General features: G+C 41.9%; 1 protein-coding gene across 5 annotated transcripts in view; it reads left to right on the top strand.

Moving 5' to 3' along the window:
- EPS15L1 (epidermal growth factor receptor pathway substrate 15 like 1) overlaps positions 1-19,538 on the top strand; it is an 81,709-nt gene that overhangs the window by 40,366 nt on the left and 21,805 nt on the right. For 3 of the 5 annotated variants that reach the window (XM_030540065.1, XM_030540064.1, XM_030540066.1), the window contains 8 exons: positions 5,534-5,731; positions 6,122-6,286; positions 8,439-8,565; positions 8,933-8,983; positions 9,461-9,597; positions 12,149-12,209; positions 13,998-14,080; positions 19,215-19,347. In XM_030540065.1, coding sequence (XP_030395925.1) covers positions 5,534-5,731; positions 6,122-6,286; positions 8,439-8,565; positions 8,933-8,983; positions 9,461-9,597; positions 12,149-12,209; positions 13,998-14,080; positions 19,215-19,347 — 955 coding nt within the window. Of the gene's footprint in view, positions 1-5,533; positions 5,732-6,121; positions 6,287-8,438; positions 8,566-8,932; positions 8,984-9,460; positions 9,598-12,148; positions 12,210-13,997; positions 14,081-19,214; positions 19,348-19,538 lie in introns of those variants that run through there. The other 2 variants (XM_030540068.1, XM_030540067.1) reach the window with 2 other exon arrangements.

Raw genomic sequence — 19,538 nt, 5'->3', positions numbered from 1 at the left:
CAAAACTTCCCTCCACCCAGATTTGAAAAAGTCTTGTTTCCTGATTGGTCTTCTGGTCAGGTGTTTGGTGCCCTTTGTTAACCCTTTACAGGTAAAAGAACATTAACCCTTAACTATCTGTTTATTACACCCCCTCAGCCTTCTTTTGGCTAGACTAAACAAGCCAAGCTGTTTGAGTCTCCTTTCATATGACAAGTTTTCCATTCCTCGGATCATCCTAGTAGCCCGTCTCTGAACCTGTTCTAGTTTGAATTCATCCTTCTTAAACATGGGAGACCAGAACTGCACACAGTATTCCAGGTGAGGTCTCACCAGCGCCTTATATAACGGTACTAACACCTCCTTATCTTTGCTGGAAATACCTCGCCTGATGCATCCTAAAACCGCATTAGCTTTTTTAACGGCCGTATCCCATTGGTGGCTCATAGTCATCCTGTGATCAACCAATACTCCAAGGTCCTTCTCCTCCTCTGTTGCTTCCAACTGATGTGTCCCCAGTGTATATCTAAAATTCTTCTTATTAATCCCTAAGTGCATGACCTTGCACTTTTTACTATTAAATGTCATCCTATTACTGTTACTCCAGTTTACAAGGTCATCCAGATCTTCCTGTATGATATCCCGGTCATCCATGTTAGCAATACCCCCCAGCTTTGTGTCATCCGCAAACTTTATTAGCACATTCCCGCTTTTTGTGCCAAGATCAGTAATAAAAAGGTTAAATAAGATTGGTCCTAAAACCGATCCTTGAGGAACTCCACTAGTAACCTCCTTCCAGCCTGACAGTTCACCCTTCAGTACGACCCGTTGTAGTCTCCCCTTTAACCAGTTCCTTATCCACCTTTCAATTTTCATATTGATCCCCATCTTTTCCAATTTGACTAATAATTCCCCATGTGGAACTGTGTCAAATGCCTTACTGAAATCGAGGTAAATTAGGTCTACTGCATTTCCTTTGTCTAAATAATCTGTCACCTTCTCAAAGAAGGAGATCAGGTTGGTTTGGCACGATCTACCTTTAGTAAAACCATGTTGTAATTTGTCACAATTATCATTGACTTCAATGTCCTTAGCTACTTTCTCCTTCAAAATTTTTTCCAAGACCTTACATACTACAGATGTCAAACTGACAGGCCTATAGTTACTCGGATCACTTTTTTTCCCTTTCTTAAAGATAGGAACTATGTTAGCAATTCTCCAGTCATACAGTACAACCCCTGAGACCCTTCCAAAAGAATATTACTCTCATTAATGTCTAAAGTTTTAGGGTCCTTTAGGTAAACATGTGAACATGCCGATCTTTTAATGATACAGTGTTTAAAAACAAAACCCTAAAGGATGTGCTGTTTCATGGTGCACACCTCCCTGTCACTTTCCTATCAGTTTATGTGGTAGTCACCTGTGACCTTTATTTCCATTTTAATAGCTTATTTAACTCTTTGCCTAGTCATTTGTTCTTGGGTGCTGCTGTGAGGTGTTAGCGCGTTTACATCTATTTTGTTGTTCTTTTACTTGTGATTGATAAATAAATGGAGAAGAAAAGAAATACAGCAAGATAAATAATGCTCTGGTGCTCTTGTTCAGTTAGATAACTTTGTTTTTACTAGTCGCTTAAAATTGCAGGAAGTATTTATTTGACTCAGTCAGTAGTTTCAAACATCAGCATTTGTGTTTCAGTTCTATATTAGTGCTTAAAGCCACAGGCTTTTATGCACTGTTGAAAATACAGATAAGTGAACTTCTTTAATATCCTGACAAACAGGAAAAAGTTAATAAAAAGTGGGAAGTAGGATTAAGCAATAATATTCCTCTTGTCTTGTGGACTCTGTCAACATTTACAAGTTGCCCAACTAAATATTATTCATGTTAGAGGTGAAAATGCCATTTAGAGAAACTTGGCCCAAAGCTGGGAAGTTTGGTTTTGAGTCTTTTAACGTTTGAATACAGAAATGTTTAAGGTGCATTATTGTAATGATCAACATTTTAAGTTTGCTTGTTCATTTATAACGTGATTTCAGTATAATCAACATGTTGTCTTTTTATAGAAACTCAGTATGACCGGTTGTGAGACTCTACACAACAGAGGAGCGCCCTGTAACCCCTATATTTATTCCTCATTTATATAATTGCGATATTGCACGTAAAAGACGCCATGTAAGATATTAGGGGAAAGGTTATGATCATGCTGTAAATTGGGGAATTGGCTGGATATTAGTTCCCCAGAGACAATAGCAAGGAAAGTAACCAATGCCCAGGCGGATGTCAAACAACCATCAACAGCCATTGTCCAGCAAGGGAGTTACAATTCAATGACTCACCTGCAAAAGGCCAGGGGCATTGCTCAGCCTTGCCTGGGGACTCAGCAATGCCTAGACTTTTATTCTACAAGCACATGGACTAAGGGTATAAAACAGAATACAGTGGCCCCATGCTTGGCCTTTTCTCCTCCCCCCACCTATCCTGCAAGTAACAAGGACACTCAGAAGATTAAAGACTCCAACAGAGGAAACTGGCCCCAGGTTTCAAGGGTGAAACCTGTGTACTATGAACTGCAATGTCCAGTGGGGTGAGAAACAGCTTAATCTAGATGTTGCTCAATCTAATAAGGTTGAGAGTTTAGACTGCATGCTTTTATTTTCTTTGGTAACTAACTCTGACTTATCACTTAAAACCTATCTTTTATAATCAATAAACTTGTTTTACTGTTTATCTTTACCAGTGAGTTTGCCTGAAGTATTTGGTAAATCTTCTCAGATTTACGAAGGCTGGTATATATCCACTTTCTATTGATGAAGTGGGGAACCAATTAATAAACTTTCACTGCTCGTCTTGAGCAGTGCAAGACTGTATATTCCTGAGATACATGGCTGGGAGATTTGGCTGGTGCCTTATTCTGTGTGATTCATGAGTGGCTTTAGGAACATTCGTGCAATTTAGCTGGGTGTAGGACCCCACATGCAGTTGTGCTGAGTGATAACAGCACCTGGAGGGGTTTGCTGCTTGTCACTAGCAAGGCATTGTGAGAAACAGCCCAGGCTGGAGAGTTAAGGGGGCACAGAGATCCCACATTCCCAGGATGCACCCTGAGGATCCCGTCACACCAGTCATACGCGTACATAAGAAACAGGAAATTGGTATAACCCTTGTAAATTTGTTTCTGTTGAAAGTTGACCACTTTAATAAATGTATTCAATGTATTTTATTTAAAAAAAAAAATCTCAGGCAAAGGAGTGATGATCTCCTTCAGCTGAGGTTTGGAATCCACAGGAAAAGCACTAAAGGAACTTTTAAACCAGGTATCTAATGAGTGTCTTATTTCTAATAGGTATAAATTATCAATTGCATTCCCTGGGTTTTATGTATATCAATAGCTTACATCAAGAATTCTAACTCCAGATGAGTTTTAACTTACTTTACTTCCTTGGATGAAGTGGGTTGGTTTTATCTTTCCTTAGCAGCTGGCAGATCAGATGTTGTAACTAACATTTAATATAAGAACATAAGAATGGGCATACTGGGTCAGACCAAAGGTTCATCTAGCCCAGTATCCTGTCTTCCAACAATGGCCAATGCCAGGTGCCCCAGAAGGAATGAACAGAACAAGTAATCACCAAGTGATCCATTCCTTGTCAGCCATTCCCACCTTCAGGCAAACAGAGGCCAGCAACACCATCCCTGCCCATCCTGGCTAATAGCCATTGATAGACCTATCCTCCATTAATTTAACTAGTTCTTTTTTTAACCCTGTTATAGTATTGACCTTCACAACATCCTCTGGCAAATAGTTCCACAGGTTGACTGTGTGTTGTGTGAAAAAATATTTCCTTTTGTTTGTTTTAAACCTGCTGCCTATTAATTTCATTTGTTGGCCCCTTGCTCTTGTGTTATGAGAAGGAATAAATAAGACTTCCTTATTTACTTTCTCCACACTGGTCATGATTTTATAGACCTCTATCATATCCCCCCATTAGCTGTCTTTTTCTAAGCTGAAAGTCCAAGTCTTCTTAATCTCTCCTGATATGGCAGCTGTTCCATACCCCTAATCATTTTTGTTGGCCTTTTCTGAAACTCTTCCAATTCCAATTTTTTTTTTTTTTTGAGATGGGGCGACCACTTCTGCACGCAGCATTCAAGATGTGGGCATACCATGGATTTATTTAGAGGCAATATATTTTCTGTCTTATTTATCCCTTTCTTAATTATTCCCAATATTCTGTTTGCACTTTTTACTTCCACTGCACAGTGAGTGGATGTTTTCAGAGAACTAGTCACAATGACTCCAAGATCTCTTTCTTGATTGGTAACAGCTAATTTAGACCATAGGCACTGATTCTGTGGGTGCTCCAGGGCTCAAGCACCGTGGGGTAAATTAGTGGGTGCTTTGCACCCACTGGCAGCCAAGCTCCCCTCACCCTCTGCCCTCATCTCCTCTCCCGCCCCCAAACCACAGGCACCAAGTTTTGTTGGCGCCGGTGGGTGCTCGTGCTCCCCCACCCCCAACTCCGGCCCCGTCCTGACTCCGCCCCCTCCCTGCCCTATTGGATCCCTCCCCAAATCCCCGGCCCTGCCCCTCATCCCTCTCTAACTCTGCCCCCCATCCCCACCCTGACTTTGCCTGCTCCCTGCCCCATTGGATCCCTCCACAAATCCCTTCCCTGGCCCTGCCTCTTCCCCCCCAGTGTGCCGCATTCCTCCTCCTCCCTCCCTCCCTCCCAGGCTTGCGCGAATCAGCTGTTTGGCAGCACAAGCACTGGGAGGGATGGGGGAGAAGCAGGGCGCAGCGACATGCTCGCAGAGGAGGCGGAGGTGAGCTGAAGCGGGGGGTGGGGCCACGGGGAGCTGCTAGTGGTTGCTCAGCACCCACCAATTTTTCCCTATGGGTGCGCCAGCTCCAGAGCAGCCATGGAGTTGCTGCTTATGGCCCAAGCGCGCCATGTCCCCACTCTTCCGCCTACCTCCCAACATTTCCTGCCTGGCCGCCACCAAACAGCTGTTTGGCAGCGTTAGCACACTGGGGGGACGGGAGAAGGAGCGGGAACGTGGCACGCTCGGGGAGGAGGCGGGGAAGGTACAGGGCCGGGGCAGGGATTTGTGGAAGGAGTTGGAATATTGGCAGGGAGGGGGCAGAGTTGGAGGCGGGGACTTTGGGGAAGGGTTGGAGTGGGGGCCGGGAAAGGGCAGGGCCTAATGGAAGTGGTGGAGTGGAGGCAGGGCCAGGGGCAGAGGGGGTGTTGAGCACTCAGGGGAAAGAGGGGAAGTCTGCGCCTGTGATTTAGACCCCGTCGTTTTATATGTATAGTTGGGATCCAATGTGCATTACTTTGCATTTATCAACATTTAATTTAATCTGCCATTTTGTTGCCCAGTCACCCAGTTTTGATAGATCCTTTTGTAGCTCTTCACAGTCTGCCTGGGACTTAACTATCTTGAGTATCTTGAATATAATGAAATATTAATTATCACAATTAATAATAATGTTTCTTTAATTTCAATTTGCACTCTGAAGTTGACACTGCATGGCAATTTTTTTCAGATTTCATCATTGAAAATGGAGATTCAGTCTCAGGAATCAGATTTAAAATCACAGGAAGATGATCTGAATAGAGCTAAAGCAGAGCTGAATCGTCTCCAGCAAGAAGAGACTCAGCTAGAACAAAGTATCCAAGCAGGAAAAGTGCAACTTGAAACAATAATTAAATCTTTAAAATCAACACAGGAAGAAATTAATCAGGTATTCTCTGTAGTCCTATACACATCTTTCTCCCTCTTTTAAAGCCTGGTAGTTCAGGAAAGGATGAACTGCACCTACAAAATAAATCCTGCAGAATTAAAATAGACTGCTATAAATGAATAGAGTTTTGTGATTGCAGACTAGTAGCTTGATTGCCAGTTCATCTAAAAAAAATAGTCAGGACAACACTGTAACACTTTTTGACATTATTTTTAACCTCACATAGAATTATTCCCATATCTCTGGAGCCCTGGAGTAACCAAATTCCAGAGTGAATGCAGTGCTCAGATTTGTCAATGAGTACTAGTTTTCTCAAAGAATAGCAAGTTGCTTGCTCATATGAGTGTATGGCTAATCCTGCATAATACTGAAATGTTTTTCATTATTTAGGCAAGAAGTAAACTTTCTCAACTTCAAGAGAGTCACCAGGAAATCAGTAAAAGTATTGAACAAAATAATGACGCTCTGAATGGGATTCATGGTGGTAGTATGACGAATTTAGCGGACATAAGTGAAGGAATTGCACAGAAAGAAAGAGGCAATTTTGGAGCTATGGTAAGGACTGAATTAAAGTAACAAGTGGATTTATGGTTCAGTGCAGTGTAAAATACATTTTACAATCATTAGATTTGTAACTTGCACCTAAACTCAAATTGTAAAAAGATTTTTATTTAGTTGACTGTGTGACTTTAAAAGGCACTGTAATCTCTGCAAGATGGCAGCCTCCATCCACAGGCTTAGAACATTTTAGTTCTCGTGACTATTAATTCTTATATCTTATCTATGCTAGAAATAGTTTGCAGGTATAGCTGTACTGTGAAACTCTCCTACTGGAGATGGAACTTATTCCAGCCAAAGAGGTCTTTTTGTTGGTATAGCTTATAGCAGTTCTTCAAACTAAATAAGCTGTACTGTCCAAAGGAATTGTTGCCAGTATAATTGCATGAATGCAAGAGCTTTTCCTGGCATAGCTATTGGTTATGGTTATGATTCCCTTCCCCGCCCTCATACTCCTGTGTGACATAGTTATGCCAGTAAAAGTTTTAAATGTAGACCAGACTAATGTGTTGCCTGTGAGACTTTTGGGTTGAGCAAAATAGGAAAACATTTCTTTTAAATTCCAGTCCAGCTGTTCTCTTGGAGTCCTTCAGTCATGTCCGGTTTCTGTTTTTCTGCAGGATGTGAGTTGTACATTTGCACACTTCAGCAATACAACCTAAACCACAAGAGTTTATCCAAAAAAATAATACATGGATGTCTTTGTCTTCCTCTAAAATATTCCCAGGATCACCGTTCTCTCATCAAGTATATTTATTTTAGCTGTGTATTTTGCCTCCGTATATTCCTTCAGGATCTTAAGAACTCTCTTAACTGATTTCCTTTAGGCAGCTATTACTAATAGTAATCCTTAGTAAATTACATAACCAGTGCTTACAATTTGTATGTTCATTTCTCCAACTTTAAGTCATCATGTTGTGTCCATCCATATGCTGTTCGTGTGTCCTCTCCAAGGGAAGCCATCTTGCAAACCCTTCTGTAAATAAGATGCTTACTGTAGGGTTAGCCTGATTGTACCATGAGCTCCCATTCATAATTTGAAGGTCTATCCAAGGAAAAAGTCAAGTCAAAGAGATGTGCTGATGTATTGGATCTTGTTTTAGCAAAGATCATTGTTCTACATTTGCTATTATACCTGACCACAATTTATCCCAGCATAAGACAAAGGTTGAAATTTTTTGCTCTTTTAAATATTGTCATTTAAAATCTTCTGTAAAATTAAAAAGTTATGAACACTGTCTACAAAATACCCAGTTTGAAGGGAGTTTCAAGAAAATTTTATTTTTCCATATTTATTGGTTTTGTTTTTATTTTTTGTAGAAATCAGATTTTATTTTGCTATTTTAGAAGTCTTGATTGTATAAAAGTGAAAGTAGAATAGCTTTTTAGATGGTGCTTCTGTTTTTAGGTATCCAAAGCACTTTGATCTATTTCAAAATAAACATTTAAGTGAAATGTGGTAGCATTCATAATATGCAAATACTTATAGAATATTGTATATAGTTTATTTAGTACACTGGCCTAATAAACTTTCAGAAAGTACTGTACCTTTCTGCCTTGCATTACTTTGTCTCTGCTCAAGCAAGAAACGGAAAACACTTGCGAAAGAAAGGGATTATCTCAGAATAGTGATGTTCTCACAGACTTGTTTTTTAATACTTTGCTGCTCAGTCTTTGTGCTTTAATAGTTATTGTCAAACTCAATTTCAAGTGGGAGTCTCTGGAATGTTGCTTTTATTGGTAAAGACTGAGAATCACTTATTGGAGTCTAGACAGCGATCAATAGCCAAAGATTTGTGGAAAGATATATTTATCTTGGAAATTAAGATGTTTTACATGGAACTGAGGCTTTTGCAAAATCTAGATGGGTGGAATTTTAGAAAGTTTGTGAAGGCATTTCAGAAATTAATACGCAAAAATCAGAAATAACACATTTTTGTGTGCTATATGCAGTTATTGATGTTCTGTGTCGCCTCAAGCAATGTATTTGACATTTGCTTCAGTTTAAAGGGCACTTCTGGTTTCAATAAGGAGCTTCTTGAATTTAAAATAACATTGAACAGGAATAAGATGCATCAGAATTCTTACTGGATGATTAATAATTTTAATATTGATAAAATCTTTGTAATATTTCTCTTCTTAATTCTAGGATGATCCCTTCAAGAATAAAGCTTTATTGTTTAGTAATAATACACAAGAATTGCATACAGACCCATTCCAGGCCGAAGATCCATTCAGATCTGATCCTTTTAAAGGAGCAGACCCTTTCAAAGGCAGTAAGTAACTGATGGCTAATATAAGAACCAGAAGACCATATTGTACTATAAATATATTTTTACAAACTGTGCTAATCTTATTAACTGAGTGTATGTCTACAGTGCCCTGCAGTTTGGACTAAGGGGTGTGAAGAGCAATGCTCACTGAAGTGCTGCACTGTAACTTCCCTGTGTGGATGCTCTGGGTACAAACTTAAAGGTCCAGAGTTTACTCTTTTAAGTTTGCTCCTGCAGCATCTACACAGGGGAGTTACAGTGCAACTCTTTGGTGTGCCTGCTGTTCATACCCCATTAGTGAAACTATAGGGCAGTGAAGACATTCTGTAAGTAGGCGACAAAATAAGATATTTTTCTTTTTTTTACCTAGATGATCCATTCCAGAATGATCCCTTTTCAGATCAACCACCTGTTTCAACAGGTAAAAGCTTTTCCTTTGAGACAGGTGGAATATAATTTGTAGCCAAATATAGATATGCCCAGTATAGAGCTGGCCTTTCAAGACTTCAGATTCCCAGTTTAAACTGGGGAGCCCAGAGAGAGAGAGTGTGTGTGTTTGGTTTTTAGTTTAAACGGGGGAGCCCAGAGTATGTGTGTTCGTGTGAGTGAGCTCAGGAAGAAGTTTATTAAAGTATATACAATTTTATTAAATGTAGTTCATAACTGTAATATAAACTCCATAAAACATCAATTTAATTGGAATTTAAAATAATCATAATAGTTTATTCTTTTTTAGAGTAGAATATACCAATCATTTATTATTCGATAAATAAGTTTGAGATAAAGGCATATTTGTTCTGACTCCTTGCTAATGCAGGATTGTTCCCTGTAGCACATTGACTAGTGTTTTACCTGTAAAGCAATACATTTTGTTTACATCCCTTATCTCTTTTGCTAGACCCATTTGGAGGGGATCCATTTAAAGAAAGTGACCCATTTCATAGTTCTGTCTCTGAGGAATTTTTTAAGAAACAGGTGAAGACTGATCCATTTACCTCAGATCCATTCACAAAAAAACCCACGCTTCCCTCAAAGGTAGGTATTTTTAAATTTATGCATGTTGCACTATAATAAACTTTTCTACTGTTATGCAGGTACCTTGCCTAAAAGGCAAAACAGGAGAAAGGTGTCTGGAGATTTTCTTTTTATATCTTCTTTATAAAGGTGACATGTGACTAATTACATTCTTGAATAGTGGGTGTGAATTACCAAGTCCAGGAGCAGTTCTGCTCATTTCCATTGGAACTGGTGACTTACAGCTGTTACAGCAGCTCATCATGAACTCTTATACTAGGAATTAAATTAACTCCCTTTGCTTTGTCTCCATTTTATGGAAATTTTGTCCTGTACCACACTACCATCAATGTGAAATAGTATGCATTGCCAAACATCCATCATTCTGTAACTGACATACTTACTCAGTGGCACAACATAAGTCATACAATACCAATTTTATATGGGTGTTCTTGGTAGGTAATCATTTGGGTATTTGGCAAAGTTGTGTTGATGTAACATAATTCATAATAGATTTGAATAAAGAGTAGTTCAGAGTCAAGATTTTGTACTTTCCTTACAGCTAAGGCTTCATCAAATTCATTGTCCATTTTGGTCAATTTCACGGTCATGGGATTTTAAAAATAATACATTTTCATGATTTCAGATATTTAAATCTGAAATTTCACGGTGTTATAATTGTAGGGGTCCTGACCCAACAGGGGTTAGTGGGGGCATCGCAAGGTTATTGTAGGGGGATTGCGGTATTTCCACCCTTACTGCTGTGCTGCTATGGGCAGTTGCGCTGCCGTCAGGGCTGGCTGGCTGGAGAGCAGCAGGTGCTGGCCAGGAGCCCAGCTCTGAAGGCAGTGCCACTGACAGCAGCAGCACAGTAGTAAGGATGGCATGGTATGGTATTGCTACCCTTACTTCTGTGCTGCTGCCTTCAGAGCTGGACCCTCAGCCAGCAGCCATCACTCTTTGGCCTCCCATTGCAACACTTACTTCTGCGCTGCTGCTGACAGTGCTGCCTTAAGAGCTGGACTCCTGGTGAGCAGACGCCACTTTCTGGCCACCCAGCTCTGAAGGCAGTGCAGAAGTAAGGGTGGCAATACCATGACCCCCCGTACAATAGCCTTGCAGCCCCGCCCCCAAACCTCTTTTGTCAGGACCCACAGTTTGAAAAACTCTGGTCTCCCCTGTGAAATCTGTATATTATAGGGTAAAAGTACACAAAGACCAGATTTCACAGTCCATGACACGTTTTTCACAGCTGTGAATTTGGGAGGGCCCTACTTATAGCAGAGTAATGGTATCCTTATGGTGAAAACGTGTTTCAGAGAATTACTTTCTATTTACAAGCATAGGGCAACATTTTCAAACTTCAGTGCCTAAAGATATGCAGCTAAATAAGTGGCCAGATTTTCAGAGCTAATGAGTACCTGTAGCTACTGTTTATTTAATGAGAAGTTGTGGGTACTCAGCAGCTCTGAAATTAAGCCAGGTCTATTTAAATGCCAACTTTTGGCACTCAAGCGTGAACATTTTGACAACAGACTTCTGTACAAGTATGTTCTTGGCTTTGCATCATAGACTAGTACCAGCTTTATTTTACTGTAAGATCCCTGCTCTGGAATGTGTTCTGCTCAATGGGATACTTGCCTTTATTGTCAGCAACCCCACATTGTATCATTGCTATCAAGACCTACATGCACTAATAATGTGTATTTATCCAACAAGAGTATTTCATAGTATTTGGTCAAATTGAAAGTCTTATCGACTATACTAGAATCATACTAGAGCAGAGGTTCTCAGACTGTGGTCTGCGAGCTCCATTCAGGTAGTCCGCAGATAGTTCCCTCTAAGGTGCATGCCTGGGTGGCTACACATGAAAGAATGAACGGCCACCCACCTAATTAGTGGAGCCATGCGGATGTCGCTCCACTAAATAGGTGCCTGGAGAAGATGCACATGTAAGGTGAGTTGGTGGCCTTGGGGGGAATAGGAAGTAGGTGGGAGGGGGCACTGGAGTGAGAAGAAGGGCTGGGAGGAATCTGAGACATGCAGGGCTGCAGCAGCCAGAGAAAGAGGCGACTTTCCTCAGCTCCAGGGCTATGACTGCAAGGGAGAGATGGCTCTCCTTCCCAGCCTCAGCTCTGTGGCTGCTGTGATGGGGAAGAGACGCCCCCTCCTTCACAGCCCCAGATCGGGGGCTGCCGTGGTGGGGGAAAGAGGGCACAACCATCGCATTAGAAAGGTAAGACTACTGATATTAAAATATGAGTTGTGTGCTTTTATTTGTAGAACAAAAAAACCTTAATTATTATTGAGGATTTTTTTAATATAGCGCTTTTATCCAAAGTGCTTTATAATAGTTACCTAATGGTACAAACAGGTGGTCTGCTGAGACATTTATCAATTTTCAAGTGGTCTGTGGGGGAAAAAAAATATTGAGAACCACTGTACTAGAGATTAATTTGGCCTAGAATAGCAGTTTTCATAATGTATTGAAGATTTTTGGTATACACAGAAAGGTAAGTGCAGAATACATTAAAATTATTAACGTGCCATTTCTTCTTTCCTCCTCATTTAGCCTGACCCCTTTGAAAGTAGCGATCCTTTCACATCTTCAAGTCTCTCTTCAAAAGGCCCAGGTAAGAGGGAAATATTTTCTTCCTGTAAAATGCACAGGTAAATTGTGTTGCCTTTTTGACACACAAGTATGTCAGTTAAAATTTGGGGATTGCTAGAGCCAGTGCATAAGCAGACCAAGCAATTGCTTAGGGCCCTGAGCAGCTCAAGGGGGCCTCCTATTATTAGTAAGTGTTGTGGGGGGTCCCAAAAATATTCCTGCTTAGGACCTCCAATGGGATAGCACTAGCACTGGAAATTGTACAGAGTTCACCCTCAAGCCTCAGAATAGCAAAAGCAGACTGCAATTCTATGGGATACATTATCACAATGTACTTATTACAGACTATCAGGGATATTCCACACATGCGCTATGCATTGCTCCTAACCTTTCTTCTAAAGAAGCAGTGAAGAAACAGGAAATAAATTAATCCAACCTGACGCAACATTAACTCTTTTGGGAAATTCCTCTTTAAGTGGGGAATTCCAGGTGGGTAGGGCAGTCCCTGGCAATGTGACTCCAGTCGAACCATGCTGCCAGGAAGCTGGAAGATATACAGCTCGTGCAGAGGGTCTGGATGCAGACGGCTCTGTCCTTCTAGCAGCTCTCTCAATATCCATAGCTTCTGAGGACCAAACTACCTGGACCACCTCAGACTGTTTAGAAGGTCTCTTTCTATAAGTCTATAATATATAATTAAACTATTGTTGTATGTAAAGTAATATGTTGAAGAAGCTTCATTTAAAATTAAATTAAAATGCAGAGCTCCCCAGACCAGTGGCCAGGACCCAGGCAGTGTGAGTGCCACTGAAAATCAGCTCGCGTGCCGCCTTTGGCACCCGTGCCGTAGGTTGCCTACCCCTGATCTAAGGCCTTGGCTACGCTGGCGCTTTACAGCGCTGCAACTTTCTTGCTCAGGGGTGTGAAAAAACACTCCCGTGAGCGCAGCAAGTTACAGCACTGTAAAGCGTCAGTGTAAACAGTGCCCCAGCGCTGGGAGCACGGCTCCCAGCGCTGTAAGCTAATCTCCACAGGGAGGTGGAGTACCTCCAGCACTGGGAGAGCTCTCTCCCAGCACTGGTGCTGCGAACACACTTGCACTTCAAAGCGCTGCCGCGGGAGCGCTCTCGCAGCAGTGCTGTACAGCTGCAAGTGTAGCCATACCCTTAACTAAACCAAATTAAGGCCACTTTAATTCTGAATGAGGGTGTTCACACAGAGGTTTAATATGGTTTTTAAATAATCAGCTTCAAATTCATACCTTCTGTTAATTCAGATTAATTTTCCTGGGTTCTCCATGTAAACAAGCCCTTAAGTAACAGACAAAGTCTGAATGAACAGCATTAGAAAGAAACTGTGGCCTACAAAAGAGAGCTTGAATGGAGTGAACAGATGGAAGTTCAACTAATTGAGCTTCTCTCCTTATATCTTTCCCTCTTGGTAACAGTTCATGTCTTGTTACTACCAAATTTTTCACCCAAGGGAAAAAAATTTATCATTCTTTTAGTTCACTAAAGTCATGATTGCTGACTTGATGGTGTTTTACGAAATCATGTTGTAGGTGTCAGCTCATACTTAAAGAGACTTTGTCATGATTTTGACTGCATCATAAAGAGAAAACCATGATTTTCCTGTGAATTTATTAAATAATTTGTGCTATTGGCACTAGTATTAAGAGGGCTTTTTTATGTAGGTCTCCTTTTTTAAGTTGTCTGGTGATCTACTTTAGTGACAGTAGATTTTTTCCTCTGTCTAGGTATTACATTAAACAAAATAAAAGCCATATAGCTTTCTTCTATACTTGTTTCAGATCCTTTTGGAACGTTAGACCCGTTTGGAAGTGGTGCCTTCAGTAGCAATGAGGGTTTTGCAGATTTTAGCCAGATGTCAAAGGTAAATGTTACCAAAGGAAGTATCAGTCCTTCTCTATAAACATTTTTTTCATTTTGATTTTTAATTTGATTCTTCATGAGTGTGAAGAAAAGAATAGCATTATATTGAAACAAGCAAAATCTTGCAGTCACATTTGGAAAAACCCTTTGAAAGGGACTAATAATATAATTATTTTGGACACAGTAGGGTTTTAATAACTTGTTTGTGTCACCAAAATCTCTACATTTTTGGGGGGTAGTGATCGAGGGGCTTGTCTGTGTTCTAGTGTAATTTAGGTGACCAAATGATTATTATTGAGTTACTTTGGGTGGTTCCGTAGTTAAGGTTGCGTTTACATGTAAAACAGGATTCAAATCCCTTCATTTGACTTTCTGTATTTGAATTTACTCTCCAAAGGTTAATGTAACATAACTCTTTGTTATTTATTTGGTCAAAAATTTGTTAACTTTTTTTTCCAGAGGAAATATTTAAAAGTGAACATTTCTTGAAATTTCTCCAGAAAGTCCAATTGGGGGGGGGGCTTCTTTACTAACACAGACATCACAAATTAAAACTTCAGAAAGTCCATGTCATTTTTTCCAAGATTCTTTTTGGAAAGTTAAAATGAATGTCAGTCACCTAACCTTTACTGTCAGCCTCACAGTGACAAGTTGAATGTGTGTGCACTTTAGAGAAAATATGGGTAGGAAATAGATTTTATTTTCTAAGGGATTTTCATAAACAGGGAAAGAAAATAAAACATTTAAAGATACATTTTCAAGCGATTTTAAAATCAGAATGTCTTAGTGGCCAAAATAGTATTTCCTCTGTGGGTACGTCTACACTACGGGATAATTCCGATTTTACATAAACCGGTTTTATAAAACAGATTGTATAAAGTTGAGTGCACGCGGCCACACTAAGCACATTGATTTGGCGGTGTGCGTCCATGGTCTGAGGCTAGCGTCAATTTCCGGAGCGTTGCACTGTGGGTAGCTATTCCGTAGCTATCCCATAGTTCCCGCAATCTCCCCCGCCCCTTAGAATTCTGGGTTGAGAGCCCAGTGGCTGATGGGGCAAAAATCATTGTCGCGGGTGGTTCTGGGTAAATGTCGTCAGTCATTCCTTCCTCTGGGAAAGCAACGGCAGACAATCATATCGCGCCCTTTTTCCCTGGATTGCCCTGGCAGACGCCATAGCATGGCAACCATGGAGCCCGTTCAGTTTTTTTTTTTTACAGTCACCGTATGTGTACTGGACAGAGGCGATACTCCAGCGCTACACAGCAGCATTCATTTGCTTTTGCGTGATAGCAGAGACGGTCACCAGTTGTTCTGTACCGTCTGCTGCCAGTGTAATTTGGCAATGAGATGATGGTTATCTGTCCTTCTGTGCTGTCTGCTGCTATCATGGGTGCCCCTGGCTGAGATCGGCTGGGGACGCAAAAGCAAAACTGGGAATGACTCCCCGAGTCAATCCCTTCTTTATGGTTTCTAAAAATAGTCAGTCCTGCCTAGAATATGGGGCAAGTGTACTAGAGAAGCAGTGTATCAGAGAGCACAGCTGGTCTGTGTCAGATCCCGCAGAAATGATGAGCTACATGCCATTCACAGGGGGTGCCCCTGCAACAACCCCACCCGTTGCTTCCCTCCTCCCCCAACCTTCCTGGGCTACCGTGGCAGTGTCCCCCCCATTTGTGTCATGAAGTTATAAAGAATGCAGGAATAAGAAACAATGACTTGTTAGTGAGATAAAACGAGGGGGAGGCAGCCTCCCGATGCTATGACAGTCCAGGCAGGACATTAAGCGGTGCGGGGGAGAGGAGCCCAGCATGCTGCTGCTATGATAGTCCAGGCAGAACAGAATCTTTTCTTTACACAGGAAAGGGAGGGGGCTGATGGAGCTCGGCCCCCAGTGGCTATGATGAAGACGGTTACCAGCCATTCTGTCCCATCTACTGGGAATGACCAGGAATCATTCCTATTTTTACCCAGGCGGCCCTGAGGCCAGCCAGGGGTATTCAGCAGTTATCAAGCATGTACTGTCTGTCACCAGGGAGGGGAGAGGAGCGGATACTGCTCTTCACTGCTGCAGCATCACGTCTACCAGCAGCATTCAGTAAACATAGGGTGACACTGAAAGAAGTCAAGAAACGATTTCTTTCCCTTTTCTTTCACGTGGTGGGGGAAGGGAGTAGATTGACGATCTATTCCCTGAACCACGCCTGACAATGTGTTTGAACCTATAGGCATTGGGAGCTCAGCCAAGAATGCAAATACTTTTTGGAGACTGCTGTGGACTGTGGGATAGCTGGAGTCCTCAGTATCCCCTCCCTTCCTCCATGAGCGTCCATTTGAGTCTCTGGCTTCCCGTTACGCTTGCGCAGCACTTTGTAGCCTGTAGATTTTTTTTTCAAACGCTTTGGCATTTCGTCTTCTGTAACGGAGCTCTGATAGAACAGATTTGTTTCCCCATACAGCGATCAGATCCACTATCTCCCATACGGTCCATGCTGGAGCTCTTTTTGGATTTGGGACTGCATTGCCACCCGTACTGATCAGAGCTCCACACTGGGCAAACAGGAAATGAAAATCAATAATTAGCAGGGCTTTTCCTGTTTACCTGGTCACTGCATCCGAGTTCAGATTGCTGTCCAGAGTGGTCACAGTGGTGCACTGTGGGATTCCGCCCGGAGGCCAATACCGTTGATTTGCGGCCACACTAACCCTAATCCGATATGGTAATACTGATTTTAGCGCTACTCCTCTCGTCGGGGAGGAGTACAGAAACCGATTTAAAGAGCCCTTTATATCGATATAAAGGGCATCATAGTGTGGACAGGTACGGCGTTAAATCGGTTTAACGCTGCTAAAATCGGTTTAAACGCGTAGTGTAGACCAAGCCAGTGTCTTGTTTTGCTTATAAAGCTTTTTTCCTCCACTGGGTGGCAGTAGCCTCTACAAATAGCAGGATGTTTGGTTTTAAATAGCAGAACTCAGAAGGATCTCCCTACGAGCTTGAGCCTTCCAGTGCTTTACCTACAGAACTCCTTTTTTGTTGCAGAGTCAAAATTTAACATACGTTTCAAAACATGATAAAAGTGCAGTATAATAAATCAGTGTAGAATCACTTTTTATATATTTATTTGTAAATGGTTGGCAGGGTCCTTTACAGGGCATGGGTTCTGGGAGGGAGTTTGGTTGCGGGGTCTGGGCTCGGGCAGGGGGTTAGGATGCAGGAAGGAGTATGGGGGGGCTGGCTCTGGGAGGGATTTTGGGGGCAGGGGATTGGGAGGGGCAGGAGAGGGTGAGGAGTGCAGCACTTACCTTGGGCGGCTCCAGAAAGCAACACACACACCCCTCTGGCAGCAGCTCCCAGGCAGAGGGCCAGAGTGGTCTCCACACACCACTGCCCACAGGCACTGCCCCTGCAGCTCCGATTGGTCACAGCTTGGGATGGGGTGAGCACGCAGCGACATCTTCACTTCTCCCCCTACCCCCCCACTTCCCCCCCCCGGGCTGCAGGGATATGCCACCCGCTTCCGGAAGTGAAGTGGAGTGGAGCAGGCAGGCAGGAATCTGCCTTAGCACCATTGCACTGTCAGTGGGGGCACTGGGGGCCCCAGGCCTTTTAAATTGCTTGAGGGTGGCAGGCAGGGCCAGGGGAGAGACCCAGCTCCAAACTTTGAGAGACGGGCCCCATGATCTCATATTGGTGGAGCATGGGCCCATATAACTCGCCGCCCCTGCCCGCAACCCAGAGTTGGCTGGCACTGCTCAGCTGCTGTTTGCTGTGTAGACAAACTTACAGAGGTCTTCTTCAGGTCTAGGAAAGGTGGAACAGATTGTTTAGCATAAGTAGTTAGCACATACTATAAGGGACCATTCAAGGTAGAATGGCCTGTTAACACCTCTGCAGTCATAGGACAAAAAGAGGAGGTTAGTGGGTTACAGATAGTTGTAATAAGCCATAAATCCAGTGTCACTGTTTAGTCCATGATTTTTAGTGTCTAGCAGAGTAATGAATTTTAAGCTCTCAGGCTCATCTTTTGAAACTGCAATGCAGGTTTCCTTTCAGGATCCGGACTGATAGGTCAGATATAGAGTGATTGTTTTGTGAAAAGTGTTCACCCACAGGTGATAGGGTGTTCTTGTCTTTTATCATTTTCCTGTGTGAGTTCATTCGAGAGCATAGTGATTGTCTTGTTTCACCTCCATAGTTGTTGGAGCATTTAATGCACTGGATGAGGTGCACCACAAGTTGTGATAGGCATGTGTAGCATCCATGGATCTTGAGAGGTGTGTTTGGGATGATCATTGTAGCAATGGAAATATATCTGCAGGTTTTGCATCTCTTGTTCTGGCAGGATTGTATGCTACAGATCTTTTAGTGTGCAGTAGAAGGGTCAATGGGGCCAGTTAGTGCACTATAGATTTACACCCCAGCTTGCCATGTACTAACTCTATGTATAGACAAACCCTTAGGAACAAGTGTGTGTATGTGAACATAAAAGAAGTGGCATGTGACAGCTGTGAAATAGTCCTTTTTTATATATATGAAATTTTCAGTAGGTATGTACACATTGAGTACATTTTACTGCATCCAGTACTCCAAATACCAGATTAGTTACTGTTTCTGTACAGAAGGATAAGATAAAAACAGGAATAAAATACAGTTTTAGCTCCCATTCTTTCTCATTATTATTCCCCAAGTCCCCTTTCTCTCTTGTCAGGATTTTTCTAGGGATAAAAGTTGTAAAAAGTGCTTTAGGTGACTTAAGGTCTAAGTACCAATGAAAATTATTAGGAGTTAGGCTCCTAAGGGACTTAGGCTCCTAAGGGACTTAGGTGTTTTTGAAAATGGAACTCAGACACTCTAGTCACTTAGAGGTTTTTAAGGCCCGGCTTGACAAAGCCATGGCTGGGATGATTTAATTGGGGATTGGTCCTGCTTTGAGCAAGGGGTTGGACTAGATGACCTCCTGAGGTCCCTTCCAACCCTGATATTCTATGATTCTAAGGTGCTTTTGTGAATTTTACTCTTATAATTTTTCTGAGTTAATTCAAACAGGAATTAATAATTTTAAATTACTTTCTATAAAGTTAACAGGTCATCTTCACTATCTGCATATGTTTACCTTTTCTTTATCTTGTAGCCTACAGCTTCAGACCCTTTCACCTCCTCTTTTGGAGGGATGGGATTCTCAGATGACCCTTTTAAAAGTAAGCCAGACACTCCAGCTCTCCCACCGAAGAAAAATGTTCCTCCACGACCCAAGCCACCTAGTGGTAAGTACATTTTTTCCCTAGTAGCCAATTCCCCCAGTTTTCCTGTCTTCTTTGTCAAGATAAAGAGGAATTTACAATTTTCTGTCTTGTTGACCTCGATCAGCCACAATTCTAAGAAGACCAGCAGCTGATTCAGACCTGCAGTACTTAGGACTAAATATCAGATTTTCAGTAAATGGCAAAATGAGTCT

Source organism: Gopherus evgoodei, chromosome 22 (assembly GCF_007399415.2).
Source record: "Gopherus evgoodei ecotype Sinaloan lineage chromosome 22, rGopEvg1_v1.p, whole genome shotgun sequence".
In the NCBI taxonomy this organism is placed as follows: domain Eukaryota; kingdom Metazoa; phylum Chordata; order Testudines; family Testudinidae; genus Gopherus; species Gopherus evgoodei.
This window is presented reverse-complemented; position numbering and strand designations above follow the sequence as displayed.